This window comes from Micromonas commoda, chromosome 16, assembly GCF_000090985.2.
Source record: "Micromonas commoda chromosome 16, complete sequence".
NCBI lineage: Eukaryota > Viridiplantae > Chlorophyta > Mamiellophyceae > Mamiellales > Mamiellaceae > Micromonas > Micromonas commoda.
In genome coordinates this window covers 527,085-544,637 of record NC_013053.1, presented here as the reverse complement: position 1 = coordinate 544,637, position 17,553 = coordinate 527,085, and the positions used below count along the sequence as shown (strand labels likewise).

The 17,553-nt window shown below is 67.1% G+C and overlaps 8 protein-coding genes across 8 annotated transcripts; 3 read left to right on the top strand and 5 right to left on the bottom strand.

Annotated features, from left to right (window-relative positions):
* Positions 1-5: 5 nt before the first annotated feature.
* On the top strand, positions 6-1,622 carry MICPUN_64903 (predicted protein; the record flags this gene model as incomplete). Its single annotated transcript, XM_002506864.1, has 3 exons — positions 6-152; positions 253-351; positions 474-1,622. 3 exons carry the CDS (start codon positions 6-8, stop codon positions 1,620-1,622), a joined length of 1,395 nt encoding a protein of 464 aa, XP_002506910.1.
* An 83-nt stretch (positions 1,623-1,705) lies between these two features.
* On the bottom strand, positions 1,706-2,960 carry MICPUN_89160 (predicted protein; the record flags this gene model as incomplete). The annotated part of the gene is made up of 2 exons (XM_002506720.1): positions 1,706-2,385; positions 2,552-2,960. 2 exons carry the CDS (start codon positions 2,958-2,960, stop codon positions 1,706-1,708), a joined length of 1,089 nt encoding a protein of 362 aa, XP_002506766.1.
* An 812-nt stretch (positions 2,961-3,772) lies between these two features.
* Positions 3,773-4,702, bottom strand: MICPUN_64901 (predicted protein; the record flags this gene model as incomplete). The annotated part of the gene is made up of 1 exon (XM_002506719.1): positions 3,773-4,702. One exon carries the CDS (start codon positions 4,700-4,702, stop codon positions 3,773-3,775), a length of 930 nt encoding a protein of 309 aa, XP_002506765.1.
* A 185-nt stretch (positions 4,703-4,887) lies between these two features.
* Positions 4,888-8,271, top strand: MICPUN_64900 (predicted protein; the record flags this gene model as incomplete). The annotated part of the gene is made up of 1 exon (XM_002506863.1): positions 4,888-8,271. One exon carries the CDS (start codon positions 4,888-4,890, stop codon positions 8,269-8,271), a length of 3,384 nt encoding a protein of 1,127 aa, XP_002506909.1.
* A 233-nt stretch (positions 8,272-8,504) lies between these two features.
* On the bottom strand, positions 8,505-9,113 carry MICPUN_72771 (predicted protein; the record flags this gene model as incomplete). Its single annotated transcript, XM_002506718.1, has 1 exon — positions 8,505-9,113. A coding segment is annotated over one exon (609 nt), but the record flags the coding sequence as incomplete, so codon positions are not given.
* An 807-nt stretch (positions 9,114-9,920) lies between these two features.
* MICPUN_64898 (predicted protein) lies at positions 9,921-10,499 on the top strand (the record flags this gene model as incomplete). The annotated part of the gene is made up of 1 exon (XM_002506862.1): positions 9,921-10,499. The coding sequence occupies one exon, from the start codon at positions 9,921-9,923 to the stop codon at positions 10,497-10,499; it is 579 nt and encodes a 192-aa protein (XP_002506908.1).
* A 156-nt stretch (positions 10,500-10,655) lies between these two features.
* Positions 10,656-12,407, bottom strand: MICPUN_88868 (predicted protein; the record flags this gene model as incomplete). The annotated part of the gene is made up of 2 exons (XM_002506717.1): positions 10,656-11,630; positions 11,703-12,407. 2 exons carry the CDS (start codon positions 12,405-12,407, stop codon positions 10,656-10,658), a joined length of 1,680 nt encoding a protein of 559 aa, XP_002506763.1.
* Positions 12,408-12,739: 332 nt separating this feature from the next.
* On the bottom strand, positions 12,740-17,504 carry MICPUN_64896 (predicted protein; the record flags this gene model as incomplete). Its single annotated transcript, XM_002506716.1, has 2 exons — positions 12,740-16,363; positions 16,422-17,504. The coding sequence occupies 2 exons, from the start codon at positions 17,502-17,504 to the stop codon at positions 12,740-12,742; spliced, it is 4,707 nt and encodes a 1,568-aa protein (XP_002506762.1).
* Between the last annotated feature and the right edge of the window lie 49 nt (positions 17,505-17,553).

Here is a 17,553-nt window from a genome sequence, read left to right as displayed (position 1 = left end):
ACGGGATGCGCGGCCGCACACCGTCCATGCGCGCCTTCGCCCCGATATCCGCGACCGCCTCCGCGTCGCGTCTCGCGGATGCCGTCGTGGACGCGTCGAGGCGCCGCGAGGCGGCGGGGCTTCATCGAAGATGCCGAGACGAGCGCACCGAGGTACGCGCTCGAGCCCCACCGCCGACATCTCGCCGCCCCGCCGACGCGCGTGAAGAACCATTCGCCTGACCGCCGACATCTCCCCGCACCCACCTCGCAGGCGTATCGCGTCATGCACGGCGTCGCCGAGAGCATACCGGGCGTCACCGTGGATAAGTACGGCTCAACGCTCTTCGTCCAATCGTGGCGCAGCCCCGTGGTGCGCGCGCGTCTCCTCTACCCTTACGGAACACTCGTTCCGTCGTCGGCACCGCCGATACCCTAACACTCGACCCCAAACATCACTCACTCGCGCTTCAATCACCCGACCCAACACATCAGGAGCGAGGCGAGCTGCTCGAGCTCTGCGACGCGGTTCGCGCCAACGCCATCGACGGCATCGGCGCCATCGACCGCGTGTGGTTCCACCCGCGGAGCACCAACGCGCTGCGATGGAACGACGACGACCCTCGATCCTCGATTCCCGCCGAGGCGATGCAATCGCCCGCTTGGGTCGGAGTCTACGACCTCGCCGCGGAGACGTACGACGGGCTGAGACCCTCGCGCGCGGGCAAAAGCCTGGACGACGACGCGTTGGGGTTCGTCTTCGAAGAGCTCGGGGTCAAGTACCGGTTCGTTCCGCCGCGTCGGTTCGGCGACCCGAGCCTCTTTCTCGACTTTCGCGCGACGCGGCGATGGATCCATCGACGGATACGGTCGATGACTGAGAGCCACGCGGACGTGGACGGTGACGTGGGAGGCGACGTGGACGGTGGCGTGGCGATGGTCCGTATGGATACGAAACGACGCGAGGTGTCGGTGCTGAACGCGTTCGCGTACACGTGCGGCGCCGGCGTCGTCGCCAAAAGAGCCGGAGCCGACGTCGTGCTCAACACGGACCACAGCCAAACGTACCTCTCGACGGGGGACCAAAACGCGCAACTCAACGGCCTCGAGCCGTGCGAGTCCCTGTGTTTAGACTTTTACCCGGCGATGCGGGGGATGGCGGGGCTCTCCGCGCCGGGGAGGCGCGTGCGGAGCGGCGGAAGGGGCGGAAGGGGCGGAAGGGGCGGAAGGGGCGGAAGGGGCGGAAGGGGCGGCGGACGAGGACGAGGGCGCGGGTCCGAAAAAGTTGACGACGCGGCGCTCCCTCCGAGTATCGAACCGGCGACGTTCGACATGGTGGTTCTGGACCCGCCCACGCTGACCAAGACCAAGTTCGGGGCGGTCGACATCGAGAACGACTACCAGTCTCTAGCCAAGCCGAGTGCGCTGTGCGTCAAACCCGGCGGCGTCCTGGTCGCGACGAATCACTCGGCCAAAGTGGAGTTGGACGATTGGCTCGAGGTCGTGTCGCGTTGCGCGGCAAAGGCTGGGCGCGAGGTTTTGAGCGTCGAGACGATCGCGCCGGACGGCTCGGACGACGATGACTTTCCCGCGCTCGACGACGGTAGGCGCCCGCTCAAGGTGGCCGCGTTCACGCTGGGGTGACGACCAACTCGTCGCGGCGGCGGCGTTACTTAAACCTCGTAACTTTTACAAAAATCGACTAAAAAGAGATGGTTACACTTCCTTCACGGCTGCACGGTGGCGAGGGTGGTCCTGGCGCCCGAGTCCACGCCGCGGATCACGATACCCTCCGCCACCTGGTTCATGTTCCTGAACAGCGCGTTCGAATCGGGTTCCGGCGAAGCCTTCCCCGCGGCGACGGCGTCGTCGACGATTTTCCGTTGCGTCTTTTCGATAGCTTTGATCTCCTCGGGCGCGAGAAGCTCGTGATGCTGGATGAGCTTGCGCAGCCTCTCGACCGGGTCGCGTTCCTGGCGGATGCCGGTGATCTCGTCCCTGGTGCGGTACGTCGACCCGGGGTCGGACATCGAATGGCCGTGATACCGGTACGTGTCCATCTCGAGAACGATGGGACCCGCGCCGCTCACGCAGTGCGCCTTGGCGAATTTGATAGCCTGCTTGACCGCCAGCGCGTCCATGCCGTCGACGCGAAGGCCCGGGACGTAGTCGCCGCGCTTGTAGTACTCGGGGGATTTGGCGGACCGCGCGGTGGTCGTGCCCATGCCGTAGTGGTTGTTCTCGCACACGTAAATCAGCGGCAGGTCCCACAGCGCGGCGATGTTGAGAGCCTCGAAGAGCTGGCCTTGGTTGGCGGCGCCGTCGCCGTACATCGCCACGGCGACGTTGGGCTGCTTGTTGTACTTGTAGGAGAAGGCCAGACCGGCGCCGATGGGGGTCTGCGCGCCTGCGAGTGGAAAATTGGGAGTGGAGCGGCGACGAGGTGAGCGGGGATCGGAATGTCATTTTTGGCGCGTGGGGAGGCGACGCTTGGGGTTTGCCACGAGGCGAAGAGAAAAATATCTCAGGATCCGGGGTTCGGGGAGCTCCCGCGAGGGCGCCGAGCGACGCACCGACGATGCCGTTGCCCCCGAAGAAGTTCGCGTCGCGTTTGTACATGTGCATGCTCCCGCCCATGCCCTTGCTCGCGCCGTCGACCCTCCCCATCAGCTCCGCCATGACCTCCAGAGGCGTCCCCCCGCGGCCGAGGTGCGTGCAGTGATCGCGGTAGGAGGTGACGATCGCATCCTCCTTCGTGAGGGCGGCTTCCATGCCGACGCACACCGCCTCCTGGCCGTCGTACAGGTGGCAGAACCCGCGGATGAACTTGCCCTTGTAGAGGACGTCCGACGCGATCTCGAGGCGCCTCATGAGGTACGCCTGGGTGAACATATCGACGATCTCGGTCTTTGAGGTTTCCACCATTTGCGACGGGGCTTCGATGTTGTGCGCCTTGAAAGGTATCGGGATCTCGATGGTCATCGCGTCGTCGCCGCCGGCGGCCGATTTCTTGGCGAGTCCGCGCTGTTATCGTCGAAGGATGAAGCGGGCGAGAGGGTCAGCTGGGTGGTACGCGTCGGTCGCGCGGCGGGCGGGTCGAAGGCGAAAGTTCAAGATGGACGATTTCAAGCTGCCGCCCCGGTCGCTGGGCGGGTCTCGATCGCGCGCGGGTGGCGTACCTGCTGAGAGGCAACCGCGAAGGAGGAGGCGGTGTCGCGAGCGCGTCGCGCCAGCCCGTTGCCCGCGGCCCTGATGAGCGCCGCCATGATGTCACGCGCACACACACCCGCGTGCGTCGGGCGCGACGAACTGTGCTCTTTTTGGCGCCACGCCGATCGACAAAACACTTTGAAAACCGTCCCTTTCGTTCAGAACGTACCGGTCCCGATGAACTCCCAGTCGCGGCAGCAGGTCGCCGCGACGGATTTCAACGACGCTCTCCGGCAGCTGGTGGACCGCTCGAGAACCCTGAACGCGCAGATCCAGTTGGAGTTGCGGATCCAGCGCCGGCAGGAGAATGCGTGGAGGATGGCCTGGTTTCAGCAGCAAGGCATTACCCCGCCGGATCTCGATGCGATCGAGAGGGATGTGAGGGAGTGCGCGGCTGCGGAGGAGCGCGACCGCGCGACTGCGACTGTCACTCCCGTCGCCGATCCACCCGCGTCGTCTACGCCGACTGCAGATGAGGCTGAGCGTACCACCCGCGTTGCCTTTCGTGACTCAAAAGGTACGAAGGTACGAACTTAGACTAGTTATAGCTATCGGACACATCGCCACTAATCTTAACGTCATCGTCAGTTGACGACGAACGACGCCACTATCCGCTCGAACAGCCTCGCCCTCGTCTCGTCGAACCCGTCCGTCGTGGCGCTCGCGGATAAGACGTACACCAAACCCCCTTTCGTTTTGGCGACGGCGTAGTGCCGCCGCGTCACGTCGTACCCGGACCTCGTCGTCGTCTCCGATGTAAACGTAAAGTAATCGTACGTTTCGAAGCCCCGTGAACTCACGCCGTTCGACCCCGGGTCGCCGTTAAAGTCGAGGTCCTTCACCAGTCGCATCGGGGGAGCCTCGAGCTTGCCGTCGCCGCTGTTGTCGTTCTCCACCGGCGCCACCAGCGCGTCGACGGCGCGACGGCGGATCGCCAACTTTCGACTCTCGTCACCGCCCGGTGCGTCACCGCCCGGTGCGTCACCACCGACCGGTGCGTCACCTGCGAGCTCGCCCGCGGGGGGCGCGGACACGACCTCGACGTACACCTTCGGGTTACCCACGGGCGCGTCGAAGTCCGACACGATCACGCCGCGCCTCAGCCTGTTTCGCAGCACCTTCCATCCTTTGGGATAAAAAAAGCTGTAGTCGAGGTCGGGCGAGTCGAACTCCACGAGGCCGAGGTTGGGCCCGCCCACGCCGGAGTTCTTGACCAGGTCGGTGAGAGCCCCCGCGGAGGATCGCGGGATCGCGGGTTCGAGCGCCAGCGCGGCCGCGACGGCGACCGCCAGACGTCGCCGCGTCGTCGCCGTCGCCAAGAAGGCGGCGGACGTCCCCAAGTCGACGTGGCCGCGTTCGACGATCGTGATGTTGTCTGATTCGTCGTCTGCCGCCGCCGCTCGAGCCTCGGTCGCCGCCGCGGAGTCTCGGCGCCCGCTCCCGACGCGTCGCTTCGGGAGCGCGGGACACGCCGCGCGCGCCGATATCGCCGCCCGCACCGGGAACGCCGTCATTTCCAACTCGCGCGCGGACGCAATGCCGCGCCTGATTGATGAACCCGCGACTCCCGTCGAGCGGGTGTTGGACCAGCCAGCCGGCAGTCGGCACCGCGTCAGGTGATGACACGGACTCGGTGTGACCGTTTGCGTTGGCCTCGGACGCGACGAACCGGCGCGGCCCACACTCGATTGAACCCGCCATGGATGGGGAGGCGGGTTTCACGTTTCCCCCCGTGACACCGTCTCCGCCGATGTCCCCGCGCGCCGGCGCCGGCGCGGCGGGGGACCCGCGCGCGCCGGCTTCCCCCGGCGCGCTCTCGCCGCGCTCCAGGCTCTCGCGAATCAACAAGCCATCGTCGTCGAACGCGAACGCTTCTCCTCCCGCGTCCCCGGAGCTGTCCATCTTTGAGCTCGCCGAGCTGGAGCGCAAGCTCGTCGCGGGGGGATCGCCCGTCGACCGCGACGCCGCCGCGGGAACGAACGCGTCGTCGTCGTCCACTCGGCTGCTGGACAGGGAGCGGGACTCGGTGCTCAAGTCGCTGTCGCAGATCCTCGGCGAGGTTGCCAACCAGGTCCGGGACACCGACTCGCGCGTCGCCGCCCTGGAGGCGGCGAACGAGGCTTGGAAGGCTCGCGCCGAACGCGCGGAGGGGCGCGCCGGTGACCTGGAACGCAAGCTCGACGCGACGCGCGAGGAACTCCTCGCGATGCACGACAAGACCGCGTCCAAGGTTGCGAAGATCGCAGCCAAGGACGCTGCGAAATCGCCGAGGGACGCAGATGATTCCCCGCGGGTGAACGCGATGCAACGCGAGGCGGAGTCGCTGGATCGATACGCCCGCGAGACGCGCGCCGTCGTCGAGCGCCTAGAGGCTGGCGCCGAGTCCCTGGGGCGCGAGGTCAGACGGTTGGCGACCGGCGAGGCCCGAACCCGAGAACAACTCGCGGAGAGACGAAACCGGAGCGACGAAGAAATCGAACGCCGACTCGCAAGCTTCGAGTCACGACTCGAAGCGACCGTTACGACCGTTACGACAGTTCCCGCGCAGGTCGACGCGTTGCGAGCCGAAGTCACCGGCGCCATCGCCGCCGCGAAGGACGCCGCGGTCGAGCGCGCGGTCGCCGTCGCGGAGCGCGCTCTGGTTGAGACGGCGAAGGGTTTGAAACGAGAAAGAGCCGACGAGCAGAGCTCGTTGGTTTCCTCGCTCAACGCGGCGGTGACGCAGCTCGACCGGTCGTGGCGACTCGAGCTCGAGCACTGTCGCGCGCGTAGCGACGCGATCAAGCGCGAGTGCGACGCCGCGATCGCCCAGGCGCTGGAGCGCAAACGCAGAGACGATTCGGAAGCCGCCGAGCTCGTGAGCGTGAAGATTCGTAAGTGCGAAGATCTGTGCCGTTCTTTCATCGACGCCGTTGCGGAGGGACGGCGAGAGTTGGCGAGCGTGCTGGACGAAGCGCGCGTGGGCGAACGCGTCGCGTCGGAGGCTTCCGCGGCGCGGGAGGCGGCGGAGCGATCGACGCGAGCCGCGGAGGATGCTTCGGCGAGAGTCATTGAGGCTTCCACGCTCGCGGACAGAGTCGCGGCGTCGCAGGCCGAGCTCGAGCGGGACGCGCGGGAACGGATCCAGGACATCGAGAGGGCCGTCGCGGACACCGTAGACGCCGTCGCCGAGCAACTCGGTGGGTTTAAGACGACGATCGAAGGCCGCGTGGATGTCATGGACGCCAAGGCTGAGGAGTGCAGGGAACGCGCGGAGTTCGCCTCGAGATGCGCGGATCACGCTTCAGCCGTCTCCGCCGACGCCGAAGTGACCGCAGAAACGGCGCGAGAAACGGCCGAGGCGATGGGAACCGGCCTACTCGAAGCACGCGCGGTAATGCAGGCGTACGCGGACGCGGTGCAGCGCGCGGAGGCGGCGGCGGCGCGATGCGTCGGCGTCGTTCGCACCGCGGTTCGCGATCAGATTGATTTTCACGCGGCGATGAAAACCGCCGTGGACGACGCGTCCACCGTCGGATACGCCGCGCGCAACGCCGCGCAGGAGGCGTGCGAGTCCACCGCGGACGCCGGAAAACTCGCGCGCGTCGCGGTGGCGGAGGCGATGGCGGAGATACGAACCGACGCCAAGGAACTCGCGTCGTTGGTCAGGAAGGAGAAGCGAGCAGCCGCCAAGGCGACGAAGCTGGCGAAGAAGGACAGGGAACTCGCGAGGGAGACGCTGCGAAGAGCCGAGGAACGCGCGCGATCCATCGAGGGCAAGTCCATCGCCTCCGCGGAGGAGCGCGCCAAAAAGGCGGAGGCGCGCGCCAAGGCTGAGATCGCGGACGCCGTCGCCGAAAGAGCGCGTCTGGTGGCATCCGCGGAGGAAAAGGTTAAGAGAACCGAAGCGGAGGCGAGGTCGAGGGACGTCGCGGCTAAGAAGCGCCTGAAGGACGCGGAGGCCAAGCTGGAGGCGCTCGCGGCGGAACGTAACGACCTGACGCGGCAGATCGCGGCGTCGTCCGGCGCGATGGCGAAGGCGATGGTGGCGATGGCCGAGCGAGCGGGCGCGGGCGGCGGCGGGAGGGGGGGCGTCGTTTCGCGGGGGACCCCGGGGTCGTCGGGGAAGGGCGTTACGAAAGGCGTTTCGCCCGCTCGTCCCCGTCTCCCGGCGGACGACGCCTCGCCGTTCTCCACCCGGGGGTTCGACAGGTCTCTCGGCGTGGCCCTCCCGGGTATGGTTGAGGCGGCGGCGCGGCTGAGGGCGGCGAACGTCGACCAAAGCCAAAGCCAAAACCAAAGCCAAAGTCAAAGCCAAAGCCAAATCGACTCTCCGTTCGGGGACGTTTCCGCTTCGGCTTCGGCGGCGTACCGACTCTCCGTCGCGGGTTCGATCTCGCCCGCATCCTCGTCCGTCTTTGACCGTCTCTCGCGAACGTCGCCGGTAGCGTCGGACGGCGCCGCTCGCCTCCGCTCGTTGAGCGCGTCGCTGCGAGAGAAATCTGCCGAGGTTGAACGGATGAGGTCGGCGGTGTCGACCGCCGCGGCGGGTCTCGCGACGTCGCCGGCGCCGGTGCGTCGCGGCGGGGTGGGGCCGAGGGGGGACTCGCCGGGGGCGGGGTGGGAAGTCTCGCCGGTGGGAGCCGCCACGTCACCGCCACGTCACCGCCCGACGCTATCCATCGCGCCGCCGGCGGAAACCATCGACGACGACGCAAAGGCGGGGGAGGAGACGGATGAGGGACGAACCGTTACGAACCGTTACGAACCGTCCACCCCCGCGGCTGAATCGGCGAGGAAGGCGCGCGCCTCCCTCGACGCCGCGAGGTCCATCGTCGCGCGGCTCAACTCGCCACCCGGGGAGTCTCGCGACGTCGTCCAGCCCGGTGAGTCACCGCTCGGTGAGTCACCGCCCGGTCACCCACGCGGACTCGCTCGGTCCGCGATGAAGCCCCCGCCGTCGCCAGCGACGCGCGGGGCGGAGGCGGCCGGGTCGGAGGTGGCGAGGAACTTCCTCCGGGGCGCGCGGGGGTCGGGGAACGCGAGGGGGGACCCGTCGTCGCCCGTCGCGCGGGGCCTCGCCATGTTCGACAGCCCGGCGTAAAGTTTAATCATACGACGGTACCTTTGGCGCGAAGGTGCCGGTTTAGCTTTACGAACGAAACACGCGCGTACGATGGATATATTTCATCACGGGAAACAACCGGCGGGCTCTTTCGCCCGCCCCGTCCTACGAGACACGCTCGCGCTACGACGTACACCGCGCTCGCGGCGACAGACGAGGAAACCGCCTCTCGCTCGCCAAACAATAACTTGCCAAATCAATCACTTGCCAATCTCGAGCGCGGTGAGGATGGCAAACACGATGAAGAGCCCGCCTCCCGCGTACTTGATCACCCGCTCGGGGATCTTATCCCCGAGGATATCTCCGACGAACACCGCGAGGCCGGTGGCGACGCCGTGTCCCGCCACCGCGCCCGCCACGACGCCCAAGGGGGACGCCGCCGCGGAGAGCGCAATCGTCGCGATGAAGCTCTTATCGCCCCACTCCGCGGCGAAGACCAGCGCGAACGTGGACAGCACGAGCGCGGCGTTGCCGTCGAACTGCATGCCCGCGACGGCCACCTTGGCGTCCTCCTCTTCCTCCTCCGCGGTGTCCTCCTCGGCGCCCAGGATGGTTTGAACGCCAAAGACGAGTAGGAGCGCGACGGCGAGGTAATCGTCCCAGTTGGATCCCGCCAGCGCCGTGGTCGACTCCTCCGCGAGGTGGAACACCTGGCCGATGCCGACGGAGATGACGGTCATGACCGCGAGGGCGCCGAAGGTTCCCGCGAACACCGTGGCCTTGTCCTGCTGGGTGGCGAGGATGACGGCGATGAAGAACGTCTTGTCGCCGATCTCGCTGAAGAAGATGAGCAGGAACGCCTGGAGGAAGCCGTCGAGCAGGCCGCCGGTTCCCTCGACCGCCTCGGTGGCGTCGGCGATGGCGGCGACGGACGCGGCGAACGCGTCGGGGGCGACGGCGAGACCCGCGAGGGCGAGCACGCCGGCCGCGGTGGCGACCGAACGCGACGCGCCGTCCGATCGAGCGGCGGCGAGAGACGGCGCGGCACCCCCCTCGGCATCCGCCCCGGCCTCGGCGCCCGCCGCTGATGCCATCCACTCGCGCGGGGTGGTTCCCACGACCTCGGGGAAGAGAACCTTCCGGGCCGCGACGGCGCCGGACCCGCGGGCGACGTCGAGGGGATCGAACGAGGCGCGCGGAACCGCGGCGCGGACGCGACCGGTCGCCGTCGCGACGCGGCGCTTCGCAGCCACGGAAGTCGGCCTTTTGCCGCCGATGGAGGCCTTCATCGTAGCCACGGACGCGGACGCGGCGGCGATGGACATCATGGGCATCACCTCTCGGAAGCTTTCACGCTACGCGCGAGTGATGTGGATGCGGCGGCGCCCGCGTTCGGAAACCTGCGACGCGTCTTCGTCGGCGCGACGGGGTGTGCCCGGCGACGGCCGCATCGCCGATGCTTTATCCAAAACGCGGGATCTCTCGCCACGTCGTGCGGACGGAGGGTCGGGCGCTCGGTCCGGTTTCAATCGACCGGTGCCAAAAATCGCACGTCTTTCAAATCGACCGACTGGCGTGTCGTTTGATCGCCACGTGCCCGACACGCGAATCGCCACATCTCGGGACATTTTGACGGGACCGGCCGAAGAAAAGTCCACAAGACTCACTCCTCCCCCTCGACACTTCGCATGGGTGGGCGCTCGAGCAAACATCGTGGAGGCGTCTACTCCCGCGGCGAGGCAAACATCGTAGAGGCCCTCGCCGCGGGGCTGCCGGACGTCTTCCAAGCCGAGATACTTCCCCGGCTCGAGGTCGAAGACGTTCTCAGCTTATCGAGGGTGAACAAGACGTGCTGGAAAGCGGTGTGGAGCGAGCCCGGAGTTCGGACGATGAAGGCGAAGCTCGACAGCCATCTGGAGGAACGATCGCGGGATGTTTGGCGATCCTTTATACGCAACGGGCCGGTTTTTCCGCCGGAATTGTCACCCATTAAGCTAATGCGGATGGCGCGTCGCGAACAGCAGGAGCTGCAGGAGTCTTGGAAGAAGTGTATTCGCATCAAGATAGACATGGTCGTCTGGAGAAACAAGCACGGGCACCCGCCCATGGTGGAGACGCTCAGGCGCTGGGAACGCAACGGAGGACCCGGTGCCTTCGAGCTGATTCTCATGTCCGACTGGTTCCAACTTTCCACCATGTGCGCGTGCGTGATTGCGGTGATATGGCTCCAGCTCTGGTTCCTTCGAAACCTTTTCGCCCCTCGCTGAACTCCTCGCGAGCGCCTCCCTCGACGGACCAACAACTCGAGTGTTGACTTACTTGATGTACTTGATAACCTTGTAATAAAAAGCAAAGGGCGATGCGATAATGCTACAGCCGACGAATGAACGAGACACACGCGCGAGACGAGGGGCGCGGCGCCTTCACGGTCGAAGCACCGACTCGCTCCACGACAGCGCCATCTTCCTCAAAAACGCGGGTCCATCCGTCGTCGCCGTCTGCGCCAGCCTGTCCACCTTCACCCCGCCCTGCAGCACCCTCAGCAGCCTCGCCACCTCGTCCACGTGCAGCCTGTCGTCCTCGGTCAGCGCGAGGATGAGCTGCGTTCGGAGCGTCTCGTCCGTGATGAGCAGCTGGGCTCCGTCGGAGACGGTGTCGGTGAGGTCCAACTCCCCGGCGCCCTCTTGCGCCAGCTCCACCAAGTTCTCCAGCCGCGTCCACTGGAACTTGCCCTGCTTGAACAGCACCTGTATGAGCCTCTCCCTCAGCCTCGCGTCGCGATCGGTGAGCAGCCTCTTGGCCACGTACGGGTACGCCACCTCGAGAAACCTAAACTCCGGTTTGAGCGTCATGCAGATTCCCTCTTGGGTTAATAAGGATCGGATCACGAGCGAGAACCTCTCCGGAATGCGAATCGGGTACTGGTACACCAGCTCGTTGAACGCGGCGGTGACGGTGCGAAAGTTGAAGCTCGACAGCGACGCCGTCCGCGCGTCCTGCCAGATGGACTCCAGCGCCGGGACGATGGGCCTGACGTCGGTGCCGGGCGATAAAAAACCCAGCCGGATGAAATCACCCGCCATGGCGTCGTAGTCCTCGTTCACCGCGTGCACCACCGCGTCGATGAGCACCTCCTTGTTCGTCTGCGACAGCTGCGCGACGTTACCAAAGTCCACGTACGCGATGCGACCGTCTTTGAGCGCGAATATGTTCCCCGGGTGGGGATCGCCGTGAAAGAGGCCAAACTCGAGGAGCTGTCGCAAGCCGGACATCACGCCGACGCGGATGAAGTTGTCGACGTCAACGCCCGCCGCCCTGATCCCCGCCGGGTCCGTGCACCGCACGCCGTCGATCCACTCCATCGTGAGCATCCGCGCGCCGCTCGCCTCGGGATAAAACTTGGGAATCTTCACCACCGGGTCGCCGTCGAAATTTTGGTAAAACTCGGCCAGGTTCCGCCCCTCCTGCACGTAGTCGAGCTCCTCGAGCAGCTTCTCCCCGAACTCGTCCACGATGAGCTGCGCGTTGCACCCCAAACGTCGCATGGAAACCTGGTTGACGAACGCGGCGAGCGCGCGAAAGAGGACCAAATCGCGATAGATGATCGGCTCGATACCCGGACGCTGCACCTTGATCGCCACCTCTTCCCCCGTGGCGCGCAACCTGCCGCGGTACACCTGACCCAGCGACGCCGCGGCGATGGGCTCGGACGAGATGTCCGAGTAAACCTCCGATATCGGCCGCCCGAGCTCCTGTTCCATGATTTCAAACGCCTTTGCATTGGGAAATGGGGGCACGTCGTCTTGCAGTTTCGTCAGCTGCTCCATGTAGTCGGCTCGGACGATGTCCGGGCGGTTGGCGAGCACCTGGCCGGCTTTCACGAAGCTCGGGCCGAGCTCCGCGAGCTGAACGCGGAGCTGCTCGGACCTCGACACGACGTCCTCGGTCTTGCGGAAGTTGTCGAGGATGAGGCCGGAGACGAACACGCCGGCGGCTGTGACGATCTCGACTCCCCGCGCCAGCGTCTTGAGCGTCTCTCCCGGGCCGTCCAGCGCGCGCTCGCGGACGAGCGTGGCGGAGTACTTGGGCGCGAGGACGCACGCGCCGCGCTCCATGTCGAGCTCGTCGATGCTGTTGGGGCGACCCGCGACCGCGACCGCGTCAGACTTTGCCATTGCGGACGGTGGCCTAATCGTCGCGCGCCGCACGCGAGGGGCGACGCGGCGCGCGCGCGCGGAGAACGCCTCGCGGGGGGACGCGACCGCGCGATCGGACGCGATCCGGGCGCGCGCGCGAAGGGCGCGCGCATCACACCCGAGAAGGGCGCGCGAGGCGGTGGACATGGCGTCGCGCGAGGTCCGCCGAGGAGTGTGGGTGGGCACGCGCGGAGAGCCTCATCCTGATGACGTCGACGATCGGCCGAGCCAGCGGACAGCTGGGACGGCGAAATTCCATCCAACCCTGAACTGATCTGATATTATAGGACCAACCGGAGTTGAGTTGCACATCAAAACACAAAGTCTCTGACTCGCGAGGGGCGCCTCGGAGGCTTCGCCGCCGCCGCCGCCGCTCTCCCCTTCGCCCCGCCCTTCCTCGCCCGCACCTTAACGAACGCCCGCTCAACCTCTTCCGCCTCGTCCATCTCGTCTATTGAAACCACGCACGTTTCGTTCTCCTCCGAACACCCGAGAGCCTCGCGCTGACCGATGAGCTCCAATCGCTGACCGATGAGCTGCCGCGTTCGCACAGCCGCGACAGACCACGCGTGCAGCAGCTCGCAAACCGCGCACCCGCTCGCCGCAGCCTCCGCCTCCCCCAACCCGCCCTCCACCAGCGCCTTGAGCTGCGAGACGGCAAACGCCAGATCCTCGCGAGAAGAGGCGACGGCTTCGAGATCCAAATCATTCAGATCCAAATCATCCGCCGAGACGCAGGCGGCGGCTCTAACCTCGAGCGGCGGCAACCGCGTTCGCGTCGCCAGCGCGCCGTGCGCGCCGTCCCCGACCGTCACCGCGTGGTGGTTCAGGTACCCCCGAACGGCGATCCAACTCGCGTGCACGGCGCGAGGAGGTTTAGGGTCACGGTCAGGGTTTAGGGCGTCGTCGGGTTCAACCCCGAAGGCGTCGCCCGTACGCAAAGCGTCGGAGACGTCCTCCTTCGTCAGGGGCCCGTCGAAGCCGTCGAACAGACGCGGATCCGTCACGGACAACGCTAGGATCGCCGCCAACGCCTCGCACGCACGCGGCGCGCGCTTCCCGAGCCTCAGCGCGTCCAGCGTGGGTTTCATCTCGATCGAGCCGAGCGCTCTTTGAAGCGAGCCCAGCGCGGGCGCGAGGTCGTCGAGCTCGGCGGCGATTTCGGCGAGTTTTTTCGCGAGTCGACGCGGGTGCCGCTTCGTCTCCTCACGGGGCGTTTCTCGAGCCGTTTCTTCGGCGACCTTCGCGGCGACCACCGCCCCGTCCGCCTTGGCGGCGCGCGCCGGACGCGCCGGCGACGGCGCGTGGCTCGACAGGAGCTCGGGGAGGTTCTCGACGGAGGACGCCGGCGTGGCGGTCGACGGGGGCTCTTCGCGCCGTTTCTCGAGCCGTTTCTCGAGCCGTTTCTCGAGCCGTTTCTCGTCCCGGGTCGAACCGTCGCCGCGCCCCGCGTTGGCGTCGAGCGACCGGAGCGGCGAGGCGGCGGCCGACGCGGGGTTCGACCCCGCGACGACGGAACCCTCCCCGGCGCGCTCCACCGACCGCGCCGGCGAGCCCTTCGCCTTGGGGCTCGAAGCCTTCTCCGCCGCCAACGCCTTCTCCGCGGCGCGCGCCCACGCCTCCGTCTTGACCAGCGCGTCCGTCGCCTTTCTCGTCTGCTCCTCCGCGTCGCGCACCTTGGCGCGCAGCTCCGCGAGCTCCTCCGACTGTTTGTTCACGAGCGCCTGCGACTGTTCGACGAGCGCCCTTTGGTGAAGCGTTTCATCCTCGGGGATTCGCGTGGCGTGTTGTCGAACCTCGCGCCTCAGCTCCTCGATCGTCCGCTCGTGCGCGGCCAAACGCGCCTTCAAACGCGCCGCGTCTTCCACCGCGACGTCCCGAGCCCTCACCGCCACCTCGAGCTCGTGACGCGCGGCGGTCGCGTCGATCGTGACCTTCGCCGCCTCAGCCTTCGCGGTCTCGACCTCCGACTTTGCCTCCTCCGCCTCGTTCGTGACCCGGCTCGCCGTCGCCGCCGCCGTTTCCATTCGCACTCGCGCGCTCCCGCGCTCCCGCTCCGACTCCGCCAGGCGCTTCGCGAGGCGAGCCACCGCGTCGTTTCCCTGTTTGAGCTCGCGTCGAGCGCGCTCGCACCGCGCCTTGAGCCCGGCGATTGCGCCGGCGTCGTTCCTGGCTCGAGCGGTCAAGTCAGCCGCCAGATCCGCCCTGCCCTTGAGCGTCACCCGCAACGAGTCGCGCTCGAGCTCCAGCTCGGACGCCCGCGCCTTCAGGGCTGCGCATTCCCTCAGCGCGCGTTCGTGGTCGTCGTGCGATTGCTTGCGAGCCAAAGCGAGCGCGGATTGGAGCGACGCCGCCGCGGCTTCAGCCCTCTCCCGTTTCCCTCGCTCTTTTTCCAACTTGTCCTCCAACGCGTCTTCACTCGCGTCTTTACCCCCGGCGCCGTCATTGCCGTTACCCTTCAAAGGTCCCCCAAGGTCGGAACCGCCCGCCCAAGGTCTGCCCACGCGCCGGGACGTGGCGTGCAGCAGAGCCCTCTTCGTCTCCTCGAGTTCGTCTCTGAGCCGTCGCGCGGTTTCTTCTTTGACTTTGTTGGTCCTTCGAATCGCCGCCTTGGCACCCGTCAACTCCGCGGCCGTTCGCGCCTTCTCGTCCGTCAGCGTCGCGATGCGCTCGGCGGACGTCTTGGCGGCGGCGTTGGCGTCTCGCGCGCGCTTTTCGAGCTGCCTGTCCCGCGCCCAGAGCTCCTTCTCTTTCGCCTCGAGGCGAGCGACGGCGTCGGCGGCTCGCGACTCGGCCGACTCGATCGACTCCGCCGCGGCTCGCGCGTCGTCCTCTCGCGCCGCGTTGACGCGCGTCAACTCGTCCCGAAGCGCTCGAACTTCGTCTGTGAGGCTTTCGATCGTCACCCGCGCGTCGGCGAGGTCCGCGGCGGCGGCTGGGAAATTCCGCGCCAGGTGGTCGAGCTCGGCTTTCGTCCGTTTGAAGTCCGATTCGTGGCGGCGACTTTGCGACTCGAGCTCGGCGGAGACCCGCGCGACGCGTGCTCGCTCGTCGACGAGGGCGAGCTCGGCGGACGCCAGGCGTTTCTGAGCGTTTCTGAGTTCGGCGTCGAGTCGGTTCGTCTCTTCGCGGAGCGTTTCTGAAGCTTCCAAAGCTTCCCGCTCGGCTCGTTCCGCGGCGCACGCGCGCTTGGTGACGACGTCAAGGTCCTTCTCCGCCTTTTCCTTGGCGTCGACGAGCGCGCGAACCTTCGCCGATGTGGTCGATCGTACCCGCGCCATCTCCGCGTTGAGGTGTTCCACCGACTCGCGGAGCTTTTGGGTCTCGTCTTCCTTCTTCTCATCTTCCGGAATATCGCCGGCTCCTTCGGGGATCGAACCCGCGACCGCGAAGTCCGCCGCGGCGAGCTCGCGCTCCAGCACGGCGCACCGCGCCGTGGCGTCCGCGGTGGCCCGGCGTTCGAGCTCGAGCTCCGTCCGAGTCTCGCGAAGCTGACGGTTAAGGTCGCGGACAAGCCGTTCAGCCTCTTCTAAACGCCCCCACACGCCCGCCGCCTCCTTCCTCGCGCATTTGGCGTCGTGCTTGGCCTCGTTCGCGGTAACCACCGCGTCGTCCGCCGTCTTCGCGAGCTTTTTACGTTCGGATTCGCTCCTCGCCAGTTTGGCGCCCAGCCGAAACGATTCCCTCACCCTCGCGCGCATCGCGATCGTCCGCGTCGTCTCCACCAACCTCAAGTCGCAGCACGCCGCGCAGTCGCCCGTCGCAACCACCGTGGGCGCATCCACGGTCAACACTCGAAGCGCGCGTTCGCACTCGTCCATGACGACGTCATGGTCGCGGGTTCGATTCCTACGGGAAGCGACGGTGCCGCATATTTTTAAAACGTGCGACGGAACGGTACCGTCCACGTACGACACGAACGCGTGAGCGTCGCCCTGTAAACAAAAAACCAGGTCAGTCGAATTGCCCATACAAAGATTAAAGTAAACGCACCAGTTCGATCTCCCGTGCGCCACCCGCGAGGGCGACGTGGACGTACGGCACTCCCAGGGCGGCGAGTTTGGCGCCGACGCGTTGCGACGTCGCGGGCGTCGTCGGGGTGGCGTTGACGACGACGAGTTTACCGGCGAGGAGATTCCGGGTGGCGTCGTCGGATCCGCATCCGCCGGGTGTCCCGCCGAGAAGCACATCCATCGCGTGCGCGAACGCGGATTCGTGGGTGAACCTGGCGATGAGCAGCGGCCTCGGCTGGGGCGCGCCCTCGTTGCGAACGCACGCGTCGCGCGAGTCTTTGGCGCGCACGCCCGGGGCCCAAGCCTTGGGATTGGACGCGGGATTGGACGTAAATCCGAGAGCGAGCTCCGCGGCGTGCCTGGCGTGCGACGCGCGAACGACGCCGCGAGGGAGCTCCTCCGGGGTGGCTTCTTGGGACGGCGGACCAACCGCCGCGGCGACGTTGAAGCCCTCGGCGCGCAGCCGGCGGAGCCACGTCGCGGCGATCGGGTCTTCCGCGACCGCCCCGAGAAACGCGATGGGCTGCGCGTCGTTCGCCCATCTCGTCGTCCCGGCGGGTGTCCGCGCGTCGTCGATTCCGTCGTCCCCGGTTCGATACCCGCGCCCGCCGTCGCCGTCATCTTTTGGCATTTCGTCGTCGTCTCGGCCGTAGACGTCGCCGAGCATGCCCCCGACCGCGAGCGGCGTCGCGCCGGGTTTCCACCGCCGGAGCTCGTCATGCTCGTGGCGGTGGTCGTCGTCGTCGTTTGGCGACGGGGCGACGTCGGTGAGGAACGGGGAGCGATCGGCGCCGAGGTCGAAGGGCCTCGCGGGGGACCACCCGCGCCGCATCGGGGGTGCCGACTTTTCCATCTCCGCCTCTATCGGGGTGCCGATATCGCCCCCGGCGTCGGCGCCGGCGACGGCGCCGTCCCCCTCGGACGCGGCGACGATGTTGTTGTTCGCCTCATCCCCAACCGAGTCCCCGTTCCGCTGAATCAGTCGCATCGGCGAGTCCGAGGGAACGCCGAGTCTGGCGAGCTCCGCGTCCCAGTCGCGCTTTTTGAACGGCCGGTGACTCATCGCAGGCGCCGAACGCCGCGACGGCGAGCCCGGCGGCGAGTCCGGCGCG